This window comes from Thamnophis sirtalis, unplaced genomic scaffold (genome assembly GCF_051295495.1).
Source record: "Thamnophis sirtalis isolate CommonGarterSnake01/CBP01778 unplaced genomic scaffold, rThaSir2_p1.2 scaffold_4, whole genome shotgun sequence".
Classification (NCBI taxonomy): domain Eukaryota; kingdom Metazoa; phylum Chordata; class Lepidosauria; order Squamata; family Natricidae; genus Thamnophis; species Thamnophis sirtalis.
The window spans coordinates 108971858-108985546 of record NW_028261384.1 but is presented as its reverse complement, the minus strand read 5'-3'; the positions used below and the strand labels follow the sequence as shown (position 1 = coordinate 108985546).

Below are 13689 nucleotides of genomic sequence, written 5' to 3'. Positions count from 1 at the left end.
GCGGGCCGAATCCATCCTGTGGGGTGCTTAGATCTGGCCCATGGTGCTGCCCTGGAAATAGCCAGTGAAAATCAAGTCAAGTCAAGTCAAGTAGGTTTTATTGTCATTTCAACAATATACAGTACAGTACACAGTGGGATGAAAATGAAGTTTGGGAGGGCTGTGCATGGAGCTTCTGGGCTCCATTTTCACTGGCTGAGGACTGCAGGATGTCAAGTTGGTCATGTCCACCCTGGCCACACCCACTCACCTCCCTGAGGTCAAACACAACCCTGATGTGGCCCTCAATGGCATTGAATTTGACACCCCTGGTCTACAAGCAATAACTGGTGGGTCTCAAAATAGACAAAATAATAGAAAATGAGGAAGGTAAATTGCTATGGGACATTAGCGTTCTAACAGGAAAACACCTGCCACACAACACTCCAGATTAATAATTGTCAAGAAGAAACACAAAAGAAGTCTGCATAGTGGACATTGTAGTAGCTGGAGAAAGCAGAAGAGAAAAAAATATATAAAATACAATAAAATACAAAAATCAGCAATAGTAATAGCACTTACACTTATATTCTAATTCCTAGTGCTTTTACAGCCCTCTCTATGTAATTTACAGTCAACATATTGCCCCAACAATTTGGCTCCTCATTTTACCCACCTCAGAAGGATGGAAAGCTGAGTCAACCTTGAGCCAGTGAGATTTGAACTGCTGAACTAAGCTAGCAATCAGCTGAAGTAGCCTGCAGTACTGCACTCTAATCACTGCACTCCATGTGCAAATAGAAGTAGAAAGATTGTAGCAAAAGAAAGCAATGAACTGGTGGCAGAATGGATATAATTGTAAACATTTCTCTCATTTAGGATTTTTGAAAATATTTAAAGTAGACGAAAGCAATAGCAGTAGCAGTAGACTTATATACCGCTTCATAGGCCTTTCAGGCCTCTCTAAGCGGTTTACAGAGAGTCAGCATATTGCCCCCAACAATCTGGGTCCTCATTTTACCCACCTCGGAAGGATGGAAGGCTGAGTCAACCCTGAGCCGGTGAGATTTGAACCGCTGACCTGCTGATCTAGCAGTAGCCTGCAGTGCTGCATTTAACCACTGCGCCACCTTGGCTCTTGGAAAGAATTTATGGTTTTAAACATTCTAAGACTGAATCATTAAATGTATAAACTTTTATTGAAATTGGAAGTAGAACAAGAGCAAGTAAAATAATGAATGATAAAGTAAGGTAAAAACTTCAGTTGTAATAGACAGAAGGAACAACAGGAAAATATGTGGCTATAAGGATTGAAATATATGTTATATTATAAATTTAAAGAAACAATATAAGATGATATACTGTTGGTGTACACCACCTGATTTTTTTTTAATTGTATAAATGCATTTTTATGAAAACATATCATTTGATTGACATCTAAAAAAGCTAGAAAAGTATGGCCTCAAAAACATATATACTATAGTTTAAAAAAAATAAAAATCAATATACGATTGAAATTTAAAAAAATGTTTTGTGAGTAAAGAAAAAAAGTTGGAAAAAACATGAAATTTTGTTTTGACATGAGATTATTTATGCACAAAGATTCAGCATTACCCTCAATGAAGGAATGATTGGTATAATGGTAGAACTTGCTGAGTTGGCCAAAGTGACATTTTTAAAGAGAAAAAAAGGCAATATCTACATTTATTGCTGACTGAAAAACCCTTACAGATTTTTTTTGAATGAAGAAAGAACATCAGAAAAAAATGAACATGGTTTATGTTTATAACTTATAGTTTTGATAATAAAACAAAGTAGATTGGATACTCTTAGGGTACTAAAGAATTCCTTGAAATCTATAAGTTTATAAACTTTCACAGACAGAATTGGGTACTCTATTTGTGAAAGAGTCTAAATAATGCATGGCTGTTCTTTTATAAATGATTTATATTCCCAACTACTGTTATTGTTGTTGATCTATGCATGCACATAGTACCTGTCTGTAACATGATGCAGATGACTGAAAATTTTACATTCTAAGCATCACCATATTTATAAAAGTTTCTATATTACTGACTCTTAACTAGGAATAGTAATATAGTTTCTATATTACTGACCCTTAACTAGGAAACAAAGAGTTATAATGATGGAAAACATTCATCATGGATCCCTTTTCTTCTTTAATAGTTATATATGCTTAAATATGGGCATATATGCAAACGAAGTGGGTAATGATATCCAGCCTCTTAGTTTGTGAATGTGATAAATATATCTAGTTCTAGGACAAAATCTACACTTACTATAATTGAGTCAATGGATGTGTTTCTTCACACATTAAATAAAAAATGAAGGAACAAAAATAGGTCTCAAGGTACACTATCCTATTTTCTACTAATATTCCATATGAAGCCATTTTGTTATCAATAAATATGAATATATTATAATTCTTACATACTTGTGGGAGTAAAAATTCTGTATTTTTAATGACAGTAAATTTTGCAGTGGTAGGTGTTTTTACTTTCCCCATCAAACTATTCCTTAACAGATTAAAAACTTTATTGTAAAAAGTAAATGTATTATAAATGTATATACTATCAATTTTATATATAGATGTATATAAAATTGATTTGCATCATTAAATAATGGGGCATGATATCCATTTCCTACATTTTGATTTATAAATTATAACTTTTTCATACCACTATACATTTTTTTCAAAACATACATACATATATATATATTTATATGCAAATAAAAATAGAATCTAAAAAAAGAAAGAGGAAGAGGTAGGGAAAAAGTAAAATTGGGGAAGGCAAACAAAGAGAAAAATATTTTTAAAAGTAGCTTCTGACTTTTTTTGATACAGATGAAATCCTAAAAATCAGTGATCTTTTGAACTACAGAATAACAAACACTGTTTACATCATCACAAACAAGTCTATTAATTGAAATTCAAGATTAAAATTTCATTTAATTTCAAACATAGTTATGGAGTGGTTTCCAAATAGAAACAACACCAAATGACTGTTTTTCTTTTTATCAAAGCAGTCAATTTTATCTTCTTCACCAACTGCTAATTTCATCCCCCATTCCTACACTGTGAATATATGTAAGTCTTTTCACCTCTGCATATAGAAGACTTTTGTTAACATTGTCCTATATAAACAAAGTTCCATGTTTTGTTTTGTTTTTGTTTTTTAAATCTATTTGTCCTTTACACATATAAGAAAAATTTCTTTATTGTACATTCAGTTTAAGAATGCTTCAAGCTAAATGTATTTATAATCATTTTTATCTTTATATTTTTATAAGGGTTGGTACTCATTTGAAGAAAGTCACCTTTTTTAGCTGTCTTCCCAATGCATATTTGACCTCCTTGTTCCTTAGGCTGTAGATTAATGGATTCAACATAGGAATTACAACAGTATAAAAAATAGAAACAACTTTGCCTTGATTTGGAGAGGCCATTGCTCCAGGCTGACCATACATGAAGAAAGCTGTTCCAAAGAACAACGTAACAGCCATGATATGGGAAGCGCAGGTTGAAAAAGCTTTGTGTCTCCTCTCTGCAGAAGCCATGTGGAGAATTGTGGCCACAATATAGACATAGGAAATCAAAACTATAGTGGATGTTATCACTATGATAAACCCACACAATGCTAGAAGCACAATCTCATTTACAAAAGTGTCTGAGCAGGCTGCTTTCATTAGAGCTGGGACATCACAGAAGAACTGGTTAATTTCCCCGGGTTCACAATAGGATAAGCTGAAAGTAAGGCTTGTCTGTGTGCAACAGTTGATGAAGCCAAAGAAATAGCAAGCAGCTATTTGAAGTATACAGGTTTTTCTGGACATGATGATGTTGTAAAGCAGGGGATTGCAGATAGCAGTAAATCGGTCATATGCCATCACAGCTAGGATAAAACATTCAGTTGTTCCAAAAAGAGAGAAAAAGAACATTTGTATGGCACATGCATTATAGAAAATACCTTTCTGCCCTGTTGCAAAGCTCACCATGGCTCTGGGAGTTATAACAGAGGAATAGCAGATATCCAAGAAAGATAAATTCTTCAGGAAAAAGTACATAGGACTTTGGAGCTGAGGGTCAAGAATAATAATAGTGATCATTCCAATATTCCATATCAATGTTACGATGTACAGCAGCATGAAAAGAAAAAACAAACCCAGCTGTAGCTCTTGGGGACCTGAAAATCCTTCCAAAACAAATTGTGTGATTTTGGAGTGGTTTCCCATTTTGTTCTCTGAAAAATGGAACATGTGGGATAAAAACATAATGAGTAATAATGCAACATTGGCTTTTACATAGTCGGACACAAATGACAATAAGTTATCAGATCAAGGTTCATAAATGTTTTGCCCACTTCCCAGTGCAGTCCATTTTAAGTCTATCTTATTTATATTTGAATAGTGGATGAATGCTATCTTGTTTGACATCATTCAACCCTGAAAAAATAAATCAGCTTTAATTATAATCATTGCTGAGATTGACATCATGGATTTCTTCAGATACCAAGAAATAAATTTTTAAAATACAAGTTCATAAATAACTTTAGTCCTGAAGGCAAAAAGATAGAGCCTTTTCTTATGTGTTTGTACAATGCATCATGTATTGAGTAAGAACATTCCAGTTTGAATATTTAATTTAAAATTCAGTTATTACATTTAAATATTTTGGATACAACCATACTAAACTAAAACCAGTTATGTGTTTAGCTGAGAATTTCCTGATATATTTGCTTTCCTTTATATAGTAAGTACTGTAATGTCTTTGTTTTTACTTCACCATAAGATTCATTCCCCAAATGTTTTAAAATTAATAGTCAGATCAATTTATATGATATACTTTATGTTTCAGTTTTGAACTTGAAAAATTCCAATTTATTTTTCTTATAGCCAGATATAATACATTCCAATCACAATCTACATTCATACATATAAATACAGAAAACAAACCTAAAAACTGAGGTTTTTTATGAAAATTTCTTAAATCTCATTATTTCCAAAGTATTATAAAAATGTGGGGCTACTATATAGAAATTATTAACCATTTCTTTTTGTGTTCTGTTGCATTATGTTATTGAAATCTAATGCCATCTCTCCTTCCCCATACTGAAACTTACACTGAAAAATGTTAAGTCTGTGAGATATAAAAAACTCTCCATCATTAGCAAGTAACAAATAATTATTATTTGTAATTATTTTGAATAAATAAATATTTGCAAAAATAAATACACTAAGGGAGTGTAAAGAAATGTTGACTCACACTTTTCTGTGGCACTCCATTCAGCTTATTCATACATTTGATAGGAAAGAAATGCCATCAATGTAATCTTAAAAAGTCTGTCATTATCCACTGAAATATCCCATCCCTAAAATGAGTGCAATAAAACTAAGGATTTGGAAAGATTTCACAGTGAAGGAATCAGCTAGAAATGCATATTTATCTGAAGGAAAGTTAGGAAAACTATTTTTCCATCATTATCTGGTGAGGACAGTGAGAGGAAGAAAGAGGGGGGAAGGAAAGAGAGAGAAGAAAGAAGAGAGGGAGTGAAGAAAGAAGGAAGAAAGGAAGTCTGTCCTTCATGTCAAAGTCCATATTATTTTATTCACATTAATTCAGAAGTGGTTTTCATTCTTACACAGAAACAAATATATGTAGGCATTTTTTTCCAGGGTGTTATTCATATCATCATTCCTCATCTCCAAAAACTTATCAGGTTATTTATATTTTTACCTATGAACATGAGATATGCAATAGCAGCAACAGCAGCATGCCCTAATCACATGTTTTCAATGTTCTGTTTCTTAACACAAGGATCAAAAGTTCAAAACAATAAAAGACAATTTTGTACATCAAAATCTATTGCCTAATTAACAGAATAAAAATATTACACTAATAACATCTACAATACCAGGTTTTTTCTGGTATGAAACATCAATGATCTTTCACCTTATTCAGTAACTGAAGAATAAGATGCACAATTGTATCTTATATGAAGACTACTTCAAGGCATTGTACATGTTCTACTCATAATTGCATAAAAATAACCAGAAAATTCTGCTGAAATGGATGAAAATTACTCAAAGCAACACAGTCCATTTATCTCCATCAACAATCATTAAATAAGCATTATTATATCTTTCCACAATAATTTTCTCTCTTTAAAGGTAGCAATTGCTCATTTTAATTAGATCCCCTAGAGTTGTGGCACCTAATGGAGGCAGGTTTCTTAACTGCAAAGTTATGAAATATTTCTGTTTTAAGATTCTGTTTGTTCATTTCTTCCAGTTTTTAAGATACAATATCTTATAGCTTATTTTAAAGAGGAATAAGAGAGGACAATGTCTGATATCTAGATCCATCCTGCTCTGGATCCAGATAGTATACTTAAACCACATGAAATTACAACTGAGACATTACTTTATATATTTTTCTTATGATGTTAATTTGGCTTATTTATTTGTTTGTTATTCCTGTATTTGTTATTAATTATTATTCATTCATTTATTATTTGTTATGTATTCATTTATTTATTCATTTGAAATTTTATAGCTCGGTGGAATCAAAAGAGTTACTACACCTGAATTTAAAGATCTACAACAATAACACAAAAGCTTGAAGTGTCAGTGTTTATACTTTCAATTATTATTCTTGATTGGATATAATTCCATATATTTCACATTTATAGTTGACCAAAATAAAGAGTGATATACTGAATATTTTGCAATTTTAAAAGTGTCAGTATGTATTACATGGGTATTCATTGTGATTTCTAAAAATAAAATAAAAAATAGTATATCAGTGAACCTCTCCAAACAAAATTAGCACATGAAATAATTTCTGGGCAAGCAAATAAAATGGAAGTGCTTGGTAAATTCAGTTACAACCACCACAGGGGTATGCTTACTGAAATTTTGTTTACATTTGTAGACGTATTCAGTTACACTAAGTAACTTCTTTGCCTAAGTATTAGCGAAAAAATGTCTTCCGCAAGGCACGATTTATCTCTTTATTTCTGAGGCAATATATTAGAGGGTTCAAAAGAGGAACTATCACAGTGTAGAGTACTGACACAAGTTTGTTGGAGTTGTAGGCATACATAGCTTTGGGCCGTGCATAGGTGAAGAGTGTGGTGGAGTAAAAGAGTATAACAACTGTAAGGTGAGAACTGCATGTAGAAAAAGCCTTCTTTCTTCCCTGAGCTGAAGGAATCTTCAGAACTGTTGAAATGATATAGATGTATGATGTAACAACCATACAGAGGGGAACCATGATAACCATTAGAGCCAAGATGAAGTCTACCAGTTCAGCTATTGAAGAATCGGTGCAAGAAACATTCAGGAGGGGTGAAATATCACAGAAATAATGATTGATCTTGTAAGTGCTACAGTATTTCAGCCGGCCAATAAAGCTCAGTTTGACCATGGAGGTGAGTAAACCACATATCCAGCATCCTGCTGAAAGCTGAACACAGAAATTATTGTTCATGAGGACTGGGTAACGAAGTGGATAGCATATAGCTAAGTACCGATCGTAAGCCATCACAGCTAGAAGAATATATTCACTGCAAACAAAGGTAACAAAAAAATATAGCTGTGTTAGACAACCTTGGAAGGAGATGCGTTTGTCTTGTGATAGAAAATCTCCCAACATTTTAGGAACAATTACTGTGATGTACCAGATTTCAAGGAAGGAGAGGTTACACAAAAAGAGGTACATGGGTTTATGAAGATTATTATTGATCCAAATCACTGTGATGATTATCAAATTCTCCATGAGGATCATTAAGTATGCAATGAGAAATAGGACAAAGAGAAGAATCTGAAGCTCTGCAGTGGTAGTGAATCCCAGTAGGATGAAGTAGCTGACATTTGTCTGGTTGGCTTCTTCCATGCTGCATAAAGTCTGGAACAAGAACGAGAGAGAAATGTGTAATGCAACATCAATTAACCTATGAGCCCTTACATTCCTTTTCCATTTTGGAAGTTCAGGACAAAAAATATCTATCCCGAGAAATCTATTTTATTCTTCTTTACTATAACCCATTAGGTTTGAAAATATAAAGACTGAAAAATAAGGCAGTGAAAATATTTTATTTCTCCCTACAGATTGAAAATGAATTCCCAAAAACCTATCTTGCAATCCTGAAATATGCATTCTGAATTGTACCAGATTCAAGGGCATCAACTTTTTAAAAGCAGTGATATTTAAATTAATTATAACATCTTATTTATATTCATGAGATCAGACATTTGTTGTTAAAGGATAGACTTACCTTGTAATTACTGTTTATCCTTAAATACTAGATAAAGTTAATTAAAGAAAATATAATGCTGTTAGTTTGTCAATCTGACAAAAAGAGCAAAAATTTTAAAAATGCAATTTTCAGTTTGAAAGGATTGATCAGTAAAATTCACAGTTCAGTGCTTTCAGTTGTCCCATTGTGTACCTGTAAAAGCAAAAGGAATTCTATTCAATAGCAGTTTAGTTCACATTTTCATCAACTTCCTTTAGACATCCTTAAGAATATTATAGCACCATTTTCATTTCTGTATATCAAAATTTCCAATATATTATATTATCTATTCATCTGAATGCCACTTGCAAAGTTATATAGAAAAGAAATAAAAATAGTCACTTCAGTTTTATCCAGGCTGATTTTTTCATTTATTTTCTTTTTGTTCTGTCCTTTTATGGAATGGATTTTTTTTCTTGTTTCTTTAATAATGCCTTTTATTTTCTCATCTCTCTTTCTTGGGACTAACCATGACAATTATTACAATTCTCTCAAGGACTGTAGCCTCAGAAGATATTGTAATTCCTTCACCCATTGGGCCTTATGTTTTTAAGAACACAAAGACCAAGCTATAAGCTGTTTTATAGGGGGGGGGATAAAACTAGGAAAATTATTGGCAGGTTCTTAAAATGCTGCTGCCTAAATTCCTCACTTTCTTCTGTTGTACATGTTCATTACTCTTAAAATAAAAATTTACAGTTGGTTACATAACAATAGTACTTGTTTTATTCTGCTACCTCATTCTCAACAGTTCCTTTGATATGTATAGCCATAAAACGTATTGTTTAAGCTTGGACTATACAGGTGAAACTCAAAAAAATAGAATATTGTGCAAAAGTTCATTTATTTTAGTAATGCAACCTAAAAGGTGAAACTAATATATGAAATAGAATCATTACATGCAAAGCAAGATAATTAAGCCGTGATTTGTCATAATTGTGATTATTATGGTTTACAGCTCATGAAACCCCAAATCCACAATCTCAGAAAATTAGAATATTGTGAAAAGGTGCAAAATTCTAAGCTCAAAGTATCCCACTCTAATCAGCTAATCAAGCCATAACATATGGAAAGGGTTCCTGAGCCTTTAAATGGCCTCTGTGTCTGGTTCAGTAGGAATCACAATCATGAGAAAGACTGCTGACCTGACAGTTGTGTAGAAAACAATCATTGACACCCTCCATAAAGAGGGAAAGCCTCAAATGGTAATTGCAAAAGAAGTTGGATGTTCCCAAAGTGCTGTATCAAAGCACATTAATAGAAAGTTATGTGGAAGGGAAAAGTGTGGAAGAAAAAGGTGCACAAACAGCAGGCATGATCACAGCCTGGAGATGATTGTCAGGAAAGGTCATTCAAAAGTGTTGGGGACTTTTTCAAAGAGTAGACTGAGGCTGGAGTCAGTGCATCAAGAGCCACCAGACAAAACAGATCCTGGATATGGGCTTCAGATATCGTATTCCTCTTGTCAAGCTGCTTCTGAACAACAAACAGCATCAGAAGCGTCTTACCTGGACTAAAAAAAAACAGACCTGGAGAGGGAGGAGCCAATGTCGCGATGACACATCGCACGGACCTGACAGTCCAGGTCCGCCGATGAAACTTTTGTCCTTGGACGATCCAGTAGGACCTAAACTATCCTGAAGAGATGGTGACAGGGAAGCCAAAGCCTTGCTGGTCACAGGGACACTGCAAAGTCCCTGTTTGACCCAAGGGTAGTGCTTCCAACTGAAGACAAACAGGCAGCCCCCAGGCTGGCATAGTCGGAGACGGCTCCTGAAGTATGAGACGAAGCGAAAACGTTCCATCTGATGAGGTTTTTTTTCTTTTTTTACTTTCAGAAGATCTGTGTAAAGAAACTTTTTTTCTTAAAGATAAATAATAACAACTTGTCCTCAAAGTAAGAATAAAGCAGTGAATTTGATACTTATTGGACTGCTACTAGAAGATTTCCTGCTCTAGTTTGTAACGATGTTTTGTGGATTGAAGTAATTGCAACATTTCCTGTCTCCCTGCTTGTAGTCTATCAACTGATTTTTTTTCTATTTTTTCCTTTTTATTACCCTATTTTTTTCTGTTGGCTAAATTAAACTTTTTCTCTTACTTCAACAATTTTTTCCTTCTATTGGTTAAAACTATATTAAAGATATTTAAGGGAAAGCATAAAAAAATAACAATTGACTAATTATTGAATTTGCCACCTGGAAGCCAAAGTCTGAACTTTGTTTCTGTTTTGGATACAAGGTATCCTTTGTTCTGCTTCATTTGGTTTCACTGACCTTGCAATGGAAGGGTTTGGAATTAGCTTATAAAACCTGATAAAGACTTAAAAGCACGAAACCTGTTTTGTTAGTGCTTTTGGTAAATATTTTGGCAAGAGAAGGAAAAGACAAGCAAGAGATAAAAACCTTTCTACTTTAAAAACTTTGAAAGAACTGGTGTTTAAGATTTAAAATGAATACAGAAACATCTCCTAAAATTTTGAAAGGCTAAAGTGGCATATCCCTTTTCCTATTTTTTCTTTATATTCCTTTACATTTTGAAAAATGGATCAATATTCAGTGGAAGAAAATCTAATAATCCAAAACATCCTGGCTGGACTTCAAAATATTTCAGAAGGACTTAAGAGATTTGACAAAAAATGGGACAGTTTATGGGATGCTACAGTTAAAGAGGAGGGGTTGGAGCCCCAGAAATCAAATAAGAGAATGGAAACAAAGAAAATAAAGATAAGATGTCAGATGAATCCATCAATGGGCTAAATACGAGTGAAAGCGGAAAGAAGTGAAGCTGGAAAAGTGTTTTTGACAACTTGGAGCCTTTCTTTCAACTTCAAGATGCAGGAGGGGAAAAAAGAGTGAAAAAGATGGAATTAAGAAGACAAATATATCCAGAAACAAGTTTGATAACCAAATATAAGCCTACGTTAATAATTAAAGAGCAACGAAACTACATGAGAGATCCTTTAAGCTACAGAGTGTGGAGAGAGGTGTTAAATCCTGAAAAGATTCCAACAAGAGAAATGACACAACTGCTGGCGAGAGAGAAAGGATTATTTTGCTCCTGGAAAGACACTGGTTGATAATGCCAATTGATGATAAAAATTAGCTAATTTTTGATGATTAATAAGTAGGGATTTTAGTATTTTGTAGACTCTTATAGATTATCATTGAATGTTTATTCGTTAACATATAATATATCATGATATTTACAATGAAAGGATAACCTTAATTAGGATAAATAACCAGGCCATAAATTGCAACTGAGATTTGGTGAAATGATAAATCTTATAAATTTGTGTTTCAGATCCTGTTATGAAACTAGATTTGTAGATTTGTAGATTTATTATAATTTATAGGCCGCCCTTTTCCCTGAGGGGACTCAGGGCGGCTTACAAAAACACGGGAAAGGGGGTACAAAGACAAAAAGCATAGGACAATACATAATATTAAAAAATAGAGCACAACATTCATTCATCATTCGGGAGGGGACGAACTAAGATTTTTATCCCCAGGCCTGATGGGATAGCCAGATCTTAAGGGCCGTGCGGAAGGCCTGGGCGGTGGTGAGGGTGCGGATCTCCACGGGGAGATTGTTCCATAGCGTCGGAGCTGCAACTGAGAAGGCTCTCCTCCGCGTAGTCGCCAGTCGGCACTGACTGGCGGATGGAATTCGGAGGAGACCTACCCTGTGCGATCTGATGGGACGCAGGGAGGTAATTGGCAGAAGGCGGTCTCTCAAATAGCCAGATCCACTACCATGGAGCGCTTTGTGAGTGGTAAGTAGGACCTTGAAGTGCACCCGGAGACCAACAGGTAGCCAGCGCAGCTCACGGAGGATCGGTGTTATGTGGGCGAACCGTGGTGCGCCCACGATCACTCGCGCGGCCGCATTCTGGACTAGCTGAAGTCGCCGGATGCTCTTCAAGGGCAGCCCCATGTAGAGCACGTTGCAGTATTCCAGCCTAGAGATCACAAGGGCTCGAGTGACTGTTGTGAGGGCCTCCTGGTTCAGGTAGGGCCGCAACTGGCGCATCAGGCGAACCTGAGCAAATGCCCCCCTGGTCACAGCTGACAAATGATGGTCGAAACTCAGCTGTGGGTCCAGGAGGACTCCCAAGTTGTGGACCCTGTCTGAGGGGTATAAATTTTGTCCCCCCAGCCTGATTGATGGAACATTAGCCAAATTATTGGGAGGAAAACACAACAGCCACTCGGTCTTTTCCGGGTTGAGCACCAGTTTGTTAGCTCTCATCCAGTCTTTGACAGCCTCAAGGCCTCGGTTCATCACTTCCACCGCTTCATTGAGTTGGCATGGGGCGGACAGATACAACTGTGTATCGTCCGCATATTGGTGGTATTTTATCCCGTGCCTCCGAATGATCTCGCCCAGCGGTTTCATGTATATGTTAAATAGTAGGGGGGATAAGACCGAACCCTGCGGCACCCCACAAGTAAGGGGCCTCGGGGACGATCTCTGCCCCCCCACCAACACCGACTGCGACCTGTCCGAGAGGTAGGAGGAGAACCACTGCAAAACAGTGCCGCCCACCCCCACCTCCCGCAGTCGTCGCAGAAGGATACCATGGTCGATGGTATCGAAAGCCGCTGAGAGGTCAAGGAGAACCAGGATGGACGCCTGGCCTCCATCTCTGGCTCTCCAGAGATCATCGGTCAATGCGACCAAAGCGGTTTCTGTGCTGTAACCGGGCCTGAAGCCAGACTGGAAGGGGTCAAGATAGTTAGCTTCCTCCAAGGTACGCTGAAGCTGGAAGGCCACCACCTTCTCAACAACCTTCCCCACAAAGGGGAGGTTGGAGACTGGACGGTAGTTGTTAAGAATTGCTGGATCCAAGGACGGTTTCTTCAGGAGGGGTCTCACCACCGCCGCCTTCAGCGCGGTGGGGAGATGCCCCTCCCGAAGAGAGGTGGTAACAACCTCCTGGATCCAGCCTCGTGTCACCTCACTGCTGTTGGCAACCAGCCAGGAGGGACACGGGTCCAGAATACAGGTGGAGGTGCTCACAGCTCGCATAGCCTTGTCCACATCCCCGGAGGCAACATCCTGAAACTCAACCCAGAGATGGTCTGCCAGATCATTCCCTTGTGTCTCGGCTGGATCTGCAAGAGTGGAGTCCAGGTCCGATCGAAACCGAGCAACTTTGTCCGCCAAGAACTGTACATACTCCTCAGCCTTACCCTGTAAGGGGTTCTCCGTCTCCCTCCTATTCAGGAGGGAGCGGGTTATCCCAAACAGGGCGGCTGGGCGGGACTCGGCGGACGCTACCAAGGAGGCAATGTGTGATCTTTTGGCTGTTCTTAGAGCCCGAATATACTCCTTGGTGCAAGCTGTCAACAGTGCCCGGCTCGACTCGGACCTATCAGACTTCCACAGG

At 36.6% G+C, this 13689-nt stretch overlaps 2 protein-coding genes across 2 annotated transcripts; both read right to left on the bottom strand.

The window, feature by feature from the left end:
- Nucleotides 1-3300: 3300 nt before the first annotated feature.
- LOC106547786 (olfactory receptor OR9H1-like) lies at nucleotides 3301-4272 on the bottom strand. Its single transcript, XM_014065043.2, has one exon. It carries the CDS (start codon nucleotides 4270-4272, stop codon nucleotides 3301-3303), a length of 972 nt encoding a protein of 323 aa, XP_013920518.2.
- A 2698-nt stretch (nucleotides 4273-6970) lies between these two features.
- Nucleotides 6971-7894, bottom strand: LOC106547787 (olfactory receptor 6Y1-like). The gene has a single exon (XM_087714502.1). It carries the CDS (start codon nucleotides 7892-7894, stop codon nucleotides 6971-6973), a length of 924 nt encoding a protein of 307 aa, XP_087570628.1.
- Between the last annotated feature and the right edge of the window lie 5795 nt (nucleotides 7895-13689).

Bases quoted from the DNA above. Each gene is read 5' to 3' on its own strand.
- LOC106547787 (XM_087714502.1), bottom strand. From the start codon at position 7,894: ATGGAAGAAGCCAACCAGACAAATGTCAGCTACTTCATCCTACTGGGA.
- LOC106547786 (XM_014065043.2), bottom strand. From the start codon at position 4,272: ATGTTTTTATCCCACATGTTCCATTTTTCAGAGAACAAAATGGGAAAC.